General features: G+C 40.7%; 1 protein-coding gene across 1 annotated transcript in view; it reads left to right on the top strand.

Moving 5' to 3' along the window:
- HYDIN (HYDIN axonemal central pair apparatus protein) overlaps positions 1-17,538 on the top strand; it is a 306,600-nt gene that overhangs the window by 12,701 nt on the left and 276,361 nt on the right. The window contains exons 2-5 of the mRNA XM_037063680.1: positions 2,384-2,541; positions 4,813-4,938; positions 11,840-11,959; positions 15,113-15,247. Of these exons, the coding sequence (XP_036919575.1) occupies positions 2,407-2,541; positions 4,813-4,938; positions 11,840-11,959; positions 15,113-15,247 (516 nt within the window). The 5' untranslated portion in view covers positions 2,384-2,406. The remainder of the gene's footprint in view (positions 1-2,383; positions 2,542-4,812; positions 4,939-11,839; positions 11,960-15,112; positions 15,248-17,538) is intronic.

Below are 17,538 nucleotides of genomic sequence, written 5' to 3'. Positions count from 1 at the left end.
TCAGATGGCACTTGTGTCATGGAACATTAATTGGCTCAGATAGCTCAAACGTTCTTGGCTGGATTTAAGGATTCAAATGATGTCATCAGATCTCAGTCTCTTGCCACAGCTTTTCATTGATGTGTCTTCATTCTTAGACAGCCTCTCTCCTCATAGGGGCAAGAAGGCTGCCAGCAGCTTCAAGCTCATATCTTATTTCTTAGCAACCTCAATAGGGAGAAAGCAAATCCCTTTTTCAGCAGTTCCAAAAAAGTCATAATTAAGTCTCATTTACCTTGGGTCATTTGCACTGTCCTGAACCAATCTCTATGGCCATGGAGATGTAATATTGGGGTGAGCCACTCCTGGATTGGAATAAGGAGTGGGAGGTTTTTCTTTCTTTTTTTTTTTTAATCCTTACCTGAGGACATTTTTCATTGCTTGTAGCAAGAGTGGAAGGGAGAGAGAGAAACATTGATGCAATAGAGAAGCTTCAATTAGTTGCCTCCTGTACACGCCCAGACTGGGGATTGCACATGCCAGGACTGGGGATCAAACCCACAACCTAGGTATGTGCCCTGACCAGGAATCAAACCTGCAACCCTTTGGTTATGGGACGATACTCCAACCAACTGAGCCACACCAGCCAGTGCAGGAGTGGGACGTTTTTCTAAGGAAAAATGATGGTGGTCCCAGAAGAAGGGTAAAAACCCAACCAATAAAATATCTGACAAGCGATTCTTCTCTTAAAAAATGAAGATATCTTTGAGCAAGAAAACATAATAAATGGTTCGGTAATCTAACTGCCCCTCCAATCACTCAGCAAATGTTCACTGACTCTGTGCCAGGCACTGTGTTGGGCACACAGACCAGTCGTGAGCACTATGGCCAAGGGCTCTGGTTTTGTGGGACTGACTTTCTGGTGAACAAGGCAGACATCTAAGTCACCCACATAATTTACTCAATATGTGAAAAGTGCAGTTGCTATGAACACATATAACAAGGGGGCTTTAGGGAGATAAGGAAAGACTTTCCTTACTAGAGGCAGTGATGTTTCAACTGACACCTGTAAGGTGAGTCTGAGTTAGCCTGGTAAATGGGGTGGACTGGAAGGACAGGGTTCCAGGGATTTTTGCCTCTAAATAGCCTTGTGGTTTGATCAGGGGAAATGGCAGCCTGAGAACCTAGAAAGAAGGTTGATTGAGTACACCAGTAGGGTTAATGGACTTGGAAGGAGAGGACAGGTGTTCCAGAGACAAGAAATATGTGTTTTGTCATCTGAGGGTGTCCGAGATAGTAAGTCTCATAATCCATGTTCCTACGTGGGTCAGGACTCCTTCTGAAAGAAAGTTTAGCTAAAGCTTAGAGAGTCTCAGTTTTAATGTACCTTTTCAAAACTTCATTGCTTTTATGGGGTCTTCAAGTGAAAGGGGCTGAAAAACAAGCCCTTGATTGCTTGGTAGACAAATTTAAAATTTTTGTTTTTGACCACTAAAGTTTCCTCAAGTAGCCACTCAGTGCTGAAACCCTCAGCACTGAAACCCTCAGTGTCCATCACCTAACAGTATTATACATAGTTGTGTACGTAATTGTATCTTAACTGTATACCTCGGCAATCAAGGTGTCAGGACGGCAGCTCTATACATCTTGGATTGTGTGTGTGAATAGGTTATCCAGGTTAATTACAGACATCTGAGCAGTTTTGTTTTGCTTGTTTGCTTTGGTTTTGATGGAGGGTTGAATAACCTAGCCTGCTGTTACTGAAAACTGAAATCCCCAGTCAGTCATAAATCCCCAAAGTTGCCTGTGTCCTGCTTGAAGTAGAAAGAAGGATGTGCAAAGGACGTGTCATATTTCCTTGATTTGGAGGTATTGGGTGGCTGTTTAATGCCTTGTTTATGACTAAGCTCCACAGCTTTTCCAGAAACTTCCTATTTCCCATCTTATCTCACGTTACCGCCTTTGAGTCTCTGCCCAGCTGTTAAGACTTAAAGCCTTATGTTTTTTTCTGCTTGAAGGGTGTCATGAGAGACAGTTGTCAAATAGGGATAATTGCAGATAAAATAGCAAATTATGCAGTATATTTATTGAGCAGTGTTTGCTTATCTGGGGGAGATATAAGTGCCAAAATGTAAGAACTGCTTATATTTCCATGTCCTCTGTGAGCTTTGTCCAGAATCACTGGGTTTGCCTAAGAGGGATTCTGAACTTTGGGATGAGGCTAAATTGAGACCAGTTACATGGTCGATGCCTTTGGTGAAAGCATTTGTTCCAAGCATTTGATGTCTTTTTGAAGATCAGTATTTTTAAACCTTCCTATATTTGAAAAGTTTAAAAATACAGAAATTGTGACCTGTATTCAGGAATTAACTGTATTTGTTCTAAAACTTTTTTCCTCTCTTAGGTGAGCAAAGGCAATAGCTAAACATGACAAGCAGACGGCTTGAGGAGTCCATGGGGGCCGTTCAGATGGGGTTAGTCAGGATGCTCAAAGGGTTCCAGAGCAAGGTTCTGCCGCCCCTGAGTCCAAAGGTGGTCACCGAAGAGGAAGTGAACCAAATGGTAACGTATCAGAGAATTTCAGGGTGACATGCGTCCTGCTGTCTCCTCGGAAGGGGGACAGCTGCTCCTTGGCACTCACCGCGTGTCAGAGAATCACTGCTGACGATACACGTTTAGGTGACATGGGGACTCGCTGCAGAGCAGAGGCACCTTTTAGAGCCTCAGAAGGTTTTGAAATCACATACATGGTGACAGTAGCTTGAGTCGCTTCAGTTAATGATCTGAAGTAAGACTATGCAAGCAAATTATTAGGCTTTCTAAATACTTAGTTGAACCCTAAGAAACTGTCATTTGAGTAGTTCAAAAACAATCAAGTATCAGAATTTTATAGGTTTTAACCTAATATTACCTACTGATTGGTAAGAGTTATTTTTGTTTGTACATTTGTGGAACATAGAATGTTAAAATAATGACTATATTGTAGGAAAATACATAGTTTTTCTTTCTTTAAAATAAAAATATTCATAGTTTAATTTTTTTATTAAAAGATTTTACTTATTTAGTTGTAAGGAGAGGGGAAGGGAGGGATAAAAAGAGGGAGAGGAACGTTAATACGTGGCTGCCTCTCATGTGCCCCCACTGGGGACCTGACCTGGGCATGTGCCCTGACTGAGAATTGAACCAGCGACGCTTTGCTTCACAGGCTGGAACTCAATCCACAGAGCCACACCAGCCAGGATTATATATTTTAATTTTTAAATTACAGTTGACATACAATTTTAAAAAATATGTTTAATGAATTATAATGATTTGGTAAGAATTGAATTATAAACCACTTGTTATAGAAAATATCAATAACAATTTACAACATTAGATATAGTGTTCACTGCATTTTAAAAACTAGTCTCAAATTATATTTTAATTAGAAAAATAAAATCTATTATTATTCTCTTTTGTAGTGGTTATTGTTTCATATCTAAGGTAATGCCTGACATTTTTGTTTGTAAGACTTTGTTATTTTTTTATTTAAATCACAACATAGCTGATACCTTGTTAACATTTTAGTATTCTAATCTGGGTTCCAGTTTTTTAAAAACCTAAAAAACCAAGTGGAAGCTATATTAGAAATATGCCTTCATTTAATTGGATTCAATCACAGAAAATAATTTTGTACAGTATTTGAAAAGCATTGATTTTAACTCAAGGCAAGACAAATTAGCTCAATTATGTTCCTCTGATTGTTTTTCAAAGGCTTGGCACATCCTGAAGCGTTGTGTTGCGGCCAGTGAGCATGGTTTCCTTGCACCTGAAGTAGGCCTTGGTGATGGAAATGTTCTGTATCTTGACTGTATCATTGTCAGTGGCCTGGTTGTGATACTGGGCTCTGGTTTTGCAACACTATTCTTGGGGAAACTGGGCAAATGGTTCCTGGTTTCTCTTGGTATTATTGCTTAATAACTAACTGCGTGTAAATCTTATAATTATCTCAAAATTACAAGTTTAATTTAAAAAACCATTTCCTAGAAAGAAAGAAGGTCCTAAAAATAATGTGAACATTCCAGCACAACAAACTAAATAATAGCGATTCGTCCTGGTTAACTAAGCCCTGGTTTGGTTATTTAAGTGTTAAATGATAGGTTACATTTTTTCCCCTCATAACTTTATGAAGTGTTAAGCGCATTTTGAGTTCTTGTTTGGGTATGTGAATATGACTGGCTGCCAGATATGATGATTATCTTAGATCTCTTTAAAAACAAGGTCTAAATAGACTCTTGTGATTTCTAAGAACTTCAGACTTATTCCCAAGCAGCGTGATCACACTTCCCAGATCCCATACAGTTTATGGGGTTACTCTCCTACCTGGTAGAACCTGATAGTTCAACCCCCAGAAGCGTTGCTTTCATGTTGAAACTTCACTTGAGAAATAGACGTATTTCAGACTCCTTAGCTCTTAAGCCAGAAAGTGATTTTAGAAACTTAGAATTTTATGCTCAGATGCCTCTTGTAAGCATAACTAGTAAGCTCTTCAGACACGTCCCTGTGCACTTGATTGACTCCCCCGCCCCCCAGGTCCCTCCGTGGGATTCCTTCAAGATCGGAAGGAAACAGTAACCAGATGTCACTTCAGATTACCATGCAGAGAGCACAAAAGCACATGAGTACTTCTCTTGTATTATTTAGTTATTTTAAATATTTCATGAGGGAACTTCGTGGCATTCCAGAATTATCCTGAAAGCTGCAAACACAAATTATTCATTACTGGAACTTATGAAGATACTCTTTCAGTGTAACCGTTTATGACTCTTTGGCCCCTGTTGTTTTAAATTCTAGCTCACTCCCTCAGAGTTCCTGAAGGAAATGTCCCAGACCACGGAGCAGAGACTGGCCAATACACGCTTGATGTGCCGACCACAGATCGTTGAGCTTTTAGATATGGGGGAAACAACACATCAAAAGGTAGATGCTTTCTGTTACAGTAGCCTATAAAGTAGGCCCTGGCGCAAAGTGGACATTCTTAATCTAGCCACTAAGTAATAGTTATTGTTTCTGGGCCAATTAATCTTTTATTTGGTTGTTTAATTCATTCTTTTTTCCCCCTGTTGACCTTGATATCTGTGATTTGATATGGAGAGAATTAAAATTAATTAGTACAGATAACTTTTGACCACTCACATTTCTTTCTTAGCCACCTCTAGACACCGTTATTTACAGATTTAGGGGCAATTCCAAGAATTACATTAGCCACACCTAATTAAGTTACCATTTTAGCACCAGAAATCCCTTCTTACCTGAGTTGTCATCACTAAAAAGAAAGGTGGAATTGCATATTAAAGTAGGCACTTGTACATTCTGTCTCATTTCCAATAACAAGTGTTTTCTTTTGGTCTCTAAAAAATAGTTACTTTTGCATGTTTCTATATTCTAATGTAAACCATATGTTCTGGGCTTTAGGAGAATATGATTATAAAATGAAGTCTTTATTTCCCACTTTTTAACTCCTTGAGTTTTTATGTAGAGATTATGGTGTGAACCTGCATCAGTTGAATTGCTGGAGAGTCAGCCTCCTCCCAAAGGTTTCCTCAGCTGCTCCTGAGAGTTTTTCAGACTTATTTCCCACAAGGCGAGTGAGGCTCTTTTGCTTTTACTGCTGTATCATTGCCTCCCCTGTCAAGGATCTGTGCAGAAATTTGCTCTTCCTCTGAGCCCTGATGGTTTCATTATTATTTATTATCTTCCCCATAAACATTCTCTGACTTTGAGGTCAGGGAACGGGGCTTTCCCCAAAGCTAATTCATCCTAACTAAGGGCTGCTTGCTCCTTTCCCATAGCATAACCAAGCCCAAACCATGTGTATGGTTCTGTGCATAATGCCTGTGTTTTTGTGTATTTTGACTCCTGCTGTGAAGGATGAGGAAATGAGCGGATGAGGATGTAGCTTTACTACAGCTCATCTTCTCTCCACTCAGATGGTTATTTTTACTTTATTTTTAGGAGTTTCATTTGTCCCCTAGTTGGGTGACAGTCCTCTACTAATTTCTTTTTCTTCTTCTTCCTTCTCCTTCTCCTACTTGTCCTCCTTCTTTCTTCCATTTTACTAATTTCTTTGAAAAGAGCTTATGGAAACCATTTCCATGGTTTTATATGTCTGATAATACTTACTTATTGCCTTTATACTGAACTTCAGTTTTGTTAGCTGTAAAATTCTTGGGCCACACATTTTTCCCAATTGGCTTTAAATAATGGTATGTAAGAGTATGAAGCCAACTTGATTTTCCCCAAGATAAAAGATAGATACTTTAATCTTCTAGCATGTATGCCCAAAGATTGTTTATTATTATTTTAAGTCCAGTAATTTTATTAGGATGCACCTTTATTTTATTTCTAGACCGTTTTCTTATATGCCATCTTTTGTTCTTTTCTTTAAGAATATCAGTTACAAACATGTTGGACCTTCTTTGTCTGCCCATCTGCCTCTTCTCTGTTGCCTTTATTTTTTTCTTTTTTAAAAATATATTTTATTGATTATACCATTACAGTTGTTCTATTCCCCTCTTCATTCCCCTCCACCCGCACACTCCCTCCCCCACCATTCTCCCCCCCTTAGTTTATAACCACGTGTCTCAAGTTCTTTAGATTCTATATTTCCCCCACTATTCTCGCCCTCCCCCTATCTATTTTCTACCTACCATCTATGCTATTTCTGTGCCTTCTCCCCCCTTCTCCCCCTCCCACCCCCCTGTTTCTAGCCCTCCTTGTGTTCTTCATTTCTATGGTTCCACTCCTGATCTAGCTGTCCTCTTGGTTTGCTTTTGTTTTAGGTGTGGTTGTTAATAACTGTGTGTTTGCTGTCCTTTCACTGTTAATATTTTTCATCATCTTTTTCTTATATAAGTCCCTTTAGCATTTCATATAATAAGGGCTTGGTGATGATGAACTCCTTGAACTTGACCTTATCTGAGAAGCACTTTATCTGTCCTTCCATTCTAAATGAAAGTTTTGCTGGATAAAGCAATCTTGGCTGTAGGTCTTTGGATTTCATGACTTGGAATACTTCTTTCCAGCCCCTTCTTGCCTGTAAGGTCTCTTTTGAGAAATCCACTGACAGTCTGATGGGTACTCCTATGTAGTGACTGTCTCTCNGCTTAGAGTTATTGGCTCTGGGACTTTGAGTTCTTCTTGTGCCATCTTTCGGGTTGTTCGTGCCTGTTCCATAGCAGGATCAGAGCCCTAAAGTGTTCACTAGAACAGGGCAGCTAAGTCGCTGGGTTGTGATGTTGTATGTGGGGGCGGGGTCAAAGAGGGACAATGGCTTCCTGTCTGTAGCCAGCACCGTCACCAGGCCCATGCGTTTCGTTCCACTGCACGCGAGTGTGCCACCGCCGTCAGCCCTCCACCACTGAGTTCGCCCCCTGGGGCCTGTGTGGTCTGTCTCACTGTGCGCGAATGTGCGACCGCTGTCAGTCTGCCCCACACCCCGACTGGTTCCGGGCTGCCTGCGCGCCTAGGTCGGGGGATCTGTCTCTGTCCTGCCCGACCCAGCTCCGCTGCTGGCTCCGCCCCTCTTACCGTCCCCGTTGAACGGTTCGTAGTTGTTGGACTTCCATATAATTCCGTTTTCTGGTCTTTGGGTGTGTCCTAGTTCTCCAAACCTTTGTTGTGTTCAAACTTGGTTGTGGGAGAAGGCACAGTGTTTCCACCTATGCCTCCATCTTGGCGGAAGTCTTCTCTGTTGCCTTTAATCCATTTTTAACTTTCCATTCATTTTCATTTCATTGTAATTACAGACCCCAGGCTATCTTCTTAGTCCTTTCCTTTGAGTTTTGTGTGTGTGTATTTCTCTTAAAACTCATTCTGAAGCTTGACCAGTTAGTACACCTGGGTTGTCTCATAGCATTTGACACAGTTAGTGTCTCTTTTTGTACCCTTTTTCCACTTGTATCTCACATATCACACTCCTTTGTTTTTTCCTACTTCACTAATTGCTTTTTTCTTACTTTATTTTTTGGATTGTTCTATTCCTGATCACTAAATGTTGAAGCTCCTCAGCACTTGGTCCTTGAACCTCTTCTTTCTCTTCTAAACCCACTCCTTAGGTGACCCCTTCTACAAACAAGGCTTTAAATCCCCCCTTTTAAACTGTTACTTTCATAATTGCACCTCTTGCTATGACCTATCCCCTGAACTATGGACCATATATTCAGCTCATATATCCAATTGATATCTGGCCAACTTCACTGAATATTACGGTCTTTTTTTTTGAGATTTATTTATTTCATATTTGGCAGTAGTTTATTCTTTTTTTTTTCTGTATTGTATTCCATTGCATGACTACACTACCTTTTTTAATCCACTTTACTGTTGATGAGCATTTGTTTTTTTCCCACATTTTTACTATTATAAATGATGCTGTTATAAACACTCTTTCACATATGTTTTAGTGAATATGCACGTATTTCTATTGGGCATATATGTAAAACTAGAATATTTAGGTGGCAGGCTATGCATATGCTTCGCCTTGGTGTAGATAGTGACCCCTTTTCTAAGGTGTGTGCACCGGTTTACACTGCCGGTAGCTGTGTCTGTGGTTGCAGCCGCACTGCATCCATGCTGGTAGGGGACACCGTCGGTCTCTAACACCGTTCCACTGGGTGTGTCGTGCTGTCACCCTGCAGTTTAATGTACAGTTTCTTGATTTGTAATGAGGCAGGCAGAGCACGTTCCCACATTCTATTAGCCATTTGGATATCATCTGTTATAAATTGCATGTTTATGTTTTTGTCCATTTCTTACTGATTTTATAAAGGTTTTTCATGTATTCTAGAGACTGGTCCTTTACCAATTACATGTATTATAACTAATCCCCCATTCTTTGACTTTCTTTTTTATTCCCTAGTGCTTATCTTTTGATGAATATATGTTTTAAGAAGTCAGTGTGACCTAATTTACTAATATTTTTTATTTATGTTTTGTATTTTCTATGTCCAATTAAAATTTTTCATTCTTTAACATCATGAAGATATTGCTTTCAGTTTTCTTCTGAAAACTTTATTTTTTACCCTTTGCTTTGAGAGTTTTGATACATGTGCAGTGGAGTGTGAGAGGGTTAGTGTTTTGGGTACGGACTATCCAGTTAACCCAATACCATTAGTTGAAGGAAACGTATCTCTATCCCAGAGCTTTTGAGTGTTACTTCATCATAAATCAAATGTCCATGTGTTTAAGGATTTTTTCCTGGGCTTTCTAATTTGCATTTACAGTAAATCTTGTGCTAATATCTCACTATTTTAATTGCTAGGTAAGTAACAGTACTTGATATGTATTGTAATAATATAATTATAGTAAGTGTTATGATCTGATAGAGCAAGTTCTTTTCTCTTGTTCTTCAAATGGATCTGGTCTATTCTTAGTCCTCTGCTTTTCCATATCGATTTTATAAACCTTTTTAATTTCTAAGAAAATTTTGCTGGGATAATTTTTATTGGATTGCATGATTTGTTATATCAATCTAGAGAGTATTCGACATTATTAAAACATTGCATCTTTCAATTTGTGAACATACTTTGTTCCTATATTTTATATAGGTCTTTTTAAAATTCCTCTTAGTAATATTTTATAATTTTTTTTGGATAAAGGTCTAGCACATCTTTTATCAACTTATTCCTATGCATTTTATGTTTTGGAATGCTATTTTAAATGCTATTGTTTATAAATTTTACTTCTTAAATGTTCACAGCTAGTATGTACAAATATAGTTGTTTTTTGTATGTTGACCTTGATAAATCACTTATTAATTCTAATAATGTATCTGTTTCGTTATTCTGAATTTTCTAAACAAACAATTTTTTTCATCTGGGGAAAATGATAATTTTTTTTCTTCTTGATCAATTTGAAATGTTGAATTTCTGAAATAAATGCAACTTGGTCTTGATGTTATCCTTTTTAGATTTTGCGGATTTTTGTTTGCTAATGTTTTATTTCTTTTACTGAATGTATGGTTTATGAGTAATGTTGACTGATAATTTCCCCTTTTTCTACTGTCTTTCTTAAGTATATGAAAGTTGTGCTAACATCATCAATTGCTTTGGGAGATATTTAATTTTTGTTTCTTTTTGGTAGAGTTTCGATAATATTTCAGTTGTATCTTCTCTAAATGTTTTCTAGATTTTCCTTGTGAAGTTATTTGTACCAGAACTTTTTCTGTGAAAGGTTTCTACTTACAAACTCAATTTTTCTCATAGTTATAGCACTATTCCATCTTTCTATTTTTTGTGCTAGTTTTGATAAATTGTATTTTTCTAACAATTTGTACTTCTTATCTAACTGTTTACATTTATTTATATAATATCCATTTGTTCTCTTTTTCTTTAGTTAAGGTTCTGTGGTAATGTCCCTATTTTCATTATTTAATGGGATCTTTGTACCTTCTGTCTTATTTTCTTGATTAGATTCACTGGGTATTTTATCAATTTTATTCATCTTTTTAGGCTCAACTTTTTGCTTTGTTGTTTCTATCATATTTGCTGTACTTTCTATTTCATTAATGTTTGGTATTGCTTTTGTTATTTCATTTTTTATTTGTTTGGATTTTTATTTGTTTTTCTAAAAATATTTGCTATTGTTTTTCTAAACTAGTGAGGTGGATGCTTATATCTTCAGTTTCCAAACAGTGTGCCAAGGTGCTCCAGGGTACAGCCATGAACTTACTTAGGGCATCATGGGGTATACTGAATTTTTAAGGAAATATGGCAGTACTCAAAACTTATTGGACATTATACAAGCTATCAGCTTGAGGTAATTCATAATTTCAATATTAGATCATACTATCTTTTTAGCTCTTTAGTGTCTCCAAGCAGTTATTTGTTGATACAACTTTTCTTGTTATTCTCATAGGGTAATTAATTGGTCATGTATTATACATGTATTATATGCCTCACTCACATTATCAGAAATGGAAATTTTGGATTAATGTTCTAATTAGCCTTATTTATCTGTTTATTGGTTAGTTGTCTTTAATTGGAATATTTCCCTTTGTAGTTCTTACCTAGCTGGGCACTTCACTGCTCCACTGTTGCTACGACTCCATGGGGTGGGGCCGTCACCATGGTGGCCTACAGCCTGGGCTGTCCCCAGGATCTCTTTGGATCTCTCTGATGGTCCCAGAGAGTTCTCTAGCTAAGATTGCTGCTGCATCTGTCCAACAATGTTGACAATCTCTTCAAAAGTTATATTTCTCCTGTGCTGAACGTGTTTTTGTTCCATTCAGTCTTGGGGTGGTTCTTTGAGAGCTGTGATGATCAGGGCAGGGGAAGAAGGTGCTACCTCAGTTTGAGTCCGTCTGTTCTGAGTGGTCATTTGTCTGTGCGCCTCAGACCCTTCCAGTCACCCATTGCTTTGGCTATGTCATCACCAACGTTTTTTAAAGACAGGCTCAGGTGGCTGATTTGGGGGGCCAGGGCAGAAGTGGCACCGACTTCTCCAGAGGTGCACCTCACGTATATGACGGATTTCCTTAGGGTCAACTTCAGTGGCATGGTGGAGGCTGCTGGTGTTGGATGAACCTGGTTTCAGGATGACTGAAGAAAGTTGCACCTAAGCCTCCTCCGAGCTGAAAGCCAAAAACTAGCCTCTATTTTTTAAACTGAGGACCAAGACTTCCATTTTCTTTTTGTATTAAAGAAGTTGATGACAATAATCTTACCAACTAGAACAATTATTGTTTATAGTAATTACCCCTCTTTGAGTGTTCCCTATGTTGTTAGTATTAATATCCATACTTTTATATAGTGTTTTCTTATCGTCCCCAGTCATTTCTGCCACTGTGTGTGACTATATGATTAATTTACTTTTTCAACTGAAGTTTTCAGGAATTGACCTGGATCAGGCATTATTCCAGCCCTTTCCATCAGAAATTATATTTCAGAACTACACTCCCTGTGAAGTCTATGAAGTTCCACTTGTTTTGAGGAACAATGACAAAGTGAGTATGTTTGCTGCAATGGCTGGACCTTCCATGGACATGTAAGAAGGAGTTAAATAAAATGGGATCCTGTAGGATCTTAGCTAAGTTCTTTAACTTGGTAGACTTAGGAAAATACATGAAAATGGGCCCTTTGACTGTGAACTTACTCAAGACATGAGACTGTGTTGCTTTGTTGCTCTGTGTTCGATCCCAGGGCAGTGCCCAACCAGCAGTAAATTCCCAATGTGTGCACTAACGTTTTGTTGAATAAAGGGTTAGCTAGATGTATGTCATGAAGTTCTCATGAGGCTAGTGGGCTAGGCTTTCATTTTAGACAGACGGGGTGACTCCTGTTCATGCTTACATACTTTGCATTAGAGCCTCTGATCCCTAATTAAAGGCATGAACTCTACTCATGAATTGCAGCTGTTCAGCCAATGCATTTGTGTTCTATAAATTGAATTTTTTTAAATAAAAAAAAGGGCATTCCTTTCCTCCTTTTCTGTCTCCTTATTTCCACCTCAGAAGTCTTCAGATTTTGACTACAGATAGTTTCGAATGACTTCTTCCGCTATTTATACCTTGTCTTTTTATGGTTGCAACTGAGGATTTTTTCCCCATTCTTTGCCTTTTTCTTCAGAGATAAATTAGAGTTTATTTTAAGGAAAGGTATTAAGTGCTTAAAGATTTCCTTGGCATCTAATGATAATGAAAGAAAAAGGCCGGAGGTCAGGATAAAGCACAGTTAAGTGTGAAAAGCAATCAGGTAGGGAGGAAGGCATCTGAGAGATGCTAAAATTCAGGTATAAAGACAAATAGGAATACTTACAGAATCTAAGGATGTGGAGACAAATTCTCACTGTAAGAAAAAAGGGGAGATCAGTGAAGACTGTGCAAGAATCCAAGGCAAATGGGAAGACCTGCTCATGTATTCGGTACAGTAGCTCGTTAGATGGATCAGTGATGCCTTTTGGAGATCCATGGGGTGATTTAGTGACAGCAAAATCGGACCCTGGAGAAAATGGCATATTTAGTTTTTTGCTGCAGGAGTGTTAACGAGAGAAGCTCATGGGATGGAAGCTAAGGTGTAGACATAGAGAAGAAAAACCCCAGGTGTTCAGGATTATGTTCCGAGACCTCAAGAAGAGGTACGTTACATAGACATTAGAATTCTTTCTTTTCATGGAGGGCTGCCAACCAATTTAGTTTCAAACTTCCAGTTCTCTCTTTCCCCTTTTACATTACTTTTTAAACTTTTGTTCGAGTTTTCTTAGGCTTTGAAAGACAGAGAGGAGTTCATCCAAAGGGTATAGTTAGTTTGAGCCACTTCCCTTCAGCCCTAAACAAGAAAGGAGTTACAGTTGGTTTAGGTAAGGGACAGGTGTGAGTTTTATCAGCCAAAGGGTCCCCAGTTCTCATGGGTAACCCAACACCTCTTGATACGTTGCTGCTAGGGTGTTGGACTTCATGAAAGCCTCCTTCTCATCCAAGGAAGTCCAGCTAGTAACAAGCAGACAGATGCCTCTAGGGTGGGCATGCTTGTTTCTGGGTGAGTTATTCCCAGGGCCCTTGTACTAAATGGCTGAGGTAAGCCTGCTTCTCTCCATCCCTGGTACATGGGCACTTAAGGGACCACTGAGATACATTTGGGTCACTGTACCATTCACCTTTTATTGGCTTCCTTACTGGATGCAGTGCAAAAAGACATAGCTTATTTGGTCATAATTTCTCTCTCTCTCTCAAACACACATGTTGAAAATAAGCCATGTAAGTTCTACAAGCCACAGCATGATTCTACTTGGGATACAATTGTAAGCACCCAGATTCTAGAGGCAGACTAATCTGTATTCAGATTCTGGCTGAGCTGGGTTCTGGGTTCAGATTCCAGCTGTCTCCCAGCTGCAGATTTTGGGCGAGTCACTTCCCTTCTCCAAGCCATTGGGATAATAATAGCACCCATTTCAATAGGTTGTTTGGCATATTAAATGAGATAATGATTGTAATGTATTCAGCTCAGTGCCTGTCACATAGTAAGTATCATTTATCACTGTTATTATTATGCTGGTGTTACTTTTGTTTTCTTTATGCTGTTAATTAAAAGTATTCCCAACAAGCTTACGTAGTATCATTCAGCACATCATAAACACCACTGCACATTCTCTTACCGGCAAAGCTGTGTCTATGCCAGTGGAATCTGCACACGTCTCTTCCTTACCTCCCTGCTCTCTCGTCTTATCTGTCTGAATTCTCTGCATTTCTTCTCCCCTTCCCCATCTGGTTGCCGTTTTGAGAGGTTTGGGGAGCTCTTTTTTCCTCATTTCTCACCCGAGGCATCTGGATCATACTTGACTACAGTTAGCTTTCTTCTGCCCCTTTAGTCTTTAAAAAACAATCCCTCCTTTTCCCTGTGCCCCTAGACCCTCTACTGCTGACCATCCACATGCTCTTCACGCTTGCAGTTCCGTGGGCTGAGGCAGAGATCCTGCTCTGGGCAAGAGCAGCAGGGTGGGGCGATGAGGCTGTGGAAGGACAAAACGTTTGAAGCTGTTGAGACTGGGCGTAGGGATGTTGTACTCCTCTCTTTGTTCCTGCTTCTCGGTGGGGCTTCCTCAGGGCAGTCTCAGAGAGAGGGCTCAGGCTGGGACTCAAATTGGTGAAGCCTTAGCGCTTAGGGCAAGTGCGTTCCTCTGTAGAGTGGGAGTCACGATGCAGCTCAGAGTTTGTTGTCAGGAACAAGTGGCACCTCCCCTGCGGTGATGGCCTGGAGCAGGAGTGCAGTGAGTGTGACTTCCTCTCCCAGAGCAGCTCTCAAATACCGGGAAACCCAGCCTCACTCCACCGAGTGAGCGGCGTCCTAGCCGTTCATTTTTTAATATAATTCACATTAAATAATAAAATGAAGAAGGACTTGCAATAACAATAAAATGAGTAACAATAATGTTAATAAAAATTAAAGCTAAAATGCACGGAGGGCTTACTCTGTATAAGACACTGGGGTAAAGGCAGATGCTGGCATCTCCTCGTGCGGTTGATGAGAGTACAGTTCGGACCTGACCACGGTCGCGTGGCTGGTGAGGAGCAGATGGGGATCGCATGTTTCACCACGAAGCCTGCGCTCTCTCTTCTGTGTTTTCACATGCCCAGCATCATCACTGTATGTCCTTCTTGCAGGTTCCAAGGATGGTGAAAGTCGTTGAGGAAAGTTCACCTTACTTTAAAGTGATCAGCCCCAAAGATGCCGGCCACAAAGTGGCTCCAGGAGTGCCATTCACGTTCCGAGTCCTCTTCACTCCGGAGGAGAACAAGGTGACAGCAGTGCTGCCAGACACTGGCTGGGGGGTCTCACTGGCAGTGGGCAATTCTGAACCTTTATGGAGGCAGTGGTGCTGGTTTTGGTATTGCTGGTGTTGGCAGTGGCGTTGTCAGTGATGGTATGAGTCGTGTTGGTGGGAGTGGTATTGGTTTGGTGGTAGTTGTGTTGTTGATGGCTTTGGTGCTGGTGGTGGTGGTATTGGTGTTGTTGATGGCATTGGTGTTGGTGTCGGTGGCGGAGGTGGCGGTGAAAGAGGTGATAAGGCTGGGTGAGAGGAGGGGATGGCATACCCCTGGGAGGGGGAAACAGTGCTCAAGGAGTGCTGAGGGCTTACATGAGCTGTAAGTGGTGAGGGCGCAAAGGTTAGTTTTCCTGAATGACTTCCCTCCCCTCTTCCCCAGCCCCTACCTCAGCATATTTATATTTGACTACACCCGGAGAGGGACATCGAAAAGGAACAGGTGTCTCCAGATGCAATGAGCTAAGACAAAGGATAAAGACTGGGGCTTCTTGGAAGGTTTGGATCCTAGTTAGTTTCGTTGCACCTTCCAGGATTCTAACTAGTACAGGAAAGAGATCCAAGATCCAAATATTGATCACAGTGTCAGTCTCATTAAGTATCGGCAAGGAATGTGGCCAGAGTGTGAGGCCAAGAAGGGGCCCCCTCCCGCTCTCCAGTGACTGGAAGATAACTGGACCTTGGCGAAGGGCTGATCTAATCAATGATAACTCCACCCAAGCACAAGTGGGAGTGGAGGAACTAGAGCAGGCAGGGAGGGCAGAGACCTAATTGTGGTTGGAGTTTCCCCACGTGTGTCAAAATGGGGACTTGTGAGGGGGAGGAAGGGGATTTTACTTGCATGATCAAAGGCTTAAATAGACACGACAAAATGTTAGGCTATTTATAATGTCTATAGTGTATGTGCTGGCCTCTACCATGCCATAATGGTTGGAATCGAAAGAGCATAATGAGGGCAGAGAGCACTAGTTTTGAATCCCTGCTTCTCCATCACTAATACTTATTAGCTGCTGTCAGTGTCATTACCACTATTCCTGCTACTATTGTTATTCCTCCTACTTTTCCGGAGAGAAGGGATAGAGAATTTAATGTGATCTGCCAAGTATGTATCCCTGTAGTGAGTGGTTAGAAATTCCATTATAATAATAACACTGTAGTTAGTATTTTGCCAATTTGTAATGTTACTGTTTATTTCTTGGGTTGTGCATAGACCTGTCGTTTTGTTTGGGGTACTGTTGAAATAAATGAAAAAATAAATCACTCCAGAAGTAATGCTTTTTGCTCCATGTTATTGAAGTCCTTATTTTTCTTGAGGCTCCATGCCTGAATACTAACTGAGAAGAGAACAGCACCCGGGTTTGGTTAGGGTGTCAAATTCTAACGCTGACATTTCCGAAGGAAGCTGATTATAAGCCTAGGTATAGCTTGAAATATAAAGCTTACTGGATTTGAGGAGCTGACTTTCCTTAATTTTTTTTCTGTGCTGGAGAAAATATGCCTTCTGCTGGGTAAGTATTGTTCTCCCTACAGGTAGTCTGGCTGAGAAAAGGGTATGTGGAACTTTCTGAGGAGGTGGAATGTTTTATATCATGATAGATGTGAGAGTTATGTGGGAGAATTCACTTGTCAAAGCTGTACATTTAAGATTTATGCTTTCCAATATATCTAAATTTTACCTTAAGAACTACAGAAAGGGGACTTCCGCCAAGATGGAGGCATAGGTGGAAACACTGTGCCCTCTCCCACAACCAAGTTTGAATACAACAAAGGTTTGGAGAAACAAAGACACAACCAAACGACAGAAAATTGAATTATACGGAAGTCCGACTACATCTAACCATTCAACGGGGACGGTAAGAGGGGCGGAGCCAGCAGCGAGCAGGGTCAGGGCAGGACAGGGCCCCGACCCAGGCGCGCAGGCAGACGGGAACCAGTTGGGGTGCGGGACAGACCGCGGGCGCATATTCGCGCACAGTGAGACAGACCACGCAGGCCCCAGGGGGCGAGGGCTGACGGCGGTGGCACACTCGCGTGCAGAGGGACGAAACGCGTGGGCCAGGTGACGGCAGCAACTGCGGCACCGGTGAGGGCCGTGGCGGCAGGCGGCGGACAGGACGCCATAGTCCCTCTTTGACCCCGCCCCCACCTACAACGTCACAACCCAGCAACTGAGTTGCCCTGTTCTAGTGAACACTTTAGGGCTCTGATCCTGCTATGGAACAGGCATGAACAACCCGAAAGATGGCACAAGAAGAACTCAAAGTC

The sequence above is a fragment of the Sturnira hondurensis genome, unplaced genomic scaffold (assembly GCF_014824575.4).
Source record: "Sturnira hondurensis isolate 20B ecotype Veracruz unplaced genomic scaffold, ASM1482457v3 Scaffold0014745, whole genome shotgun sequence".
Classification (NCBI taxonomy): Eukaryota; Metazoa; Chordata; class Mammalia; order Chiroptera; family Phyllostomidae; genus Sturnira; species Sturnira hondurensis.
The sequence above is the reverse complement of the archived record's forward strand: the minus strand, read 5'-3'. Positions and strand labels throughout refer to the sequence as shown.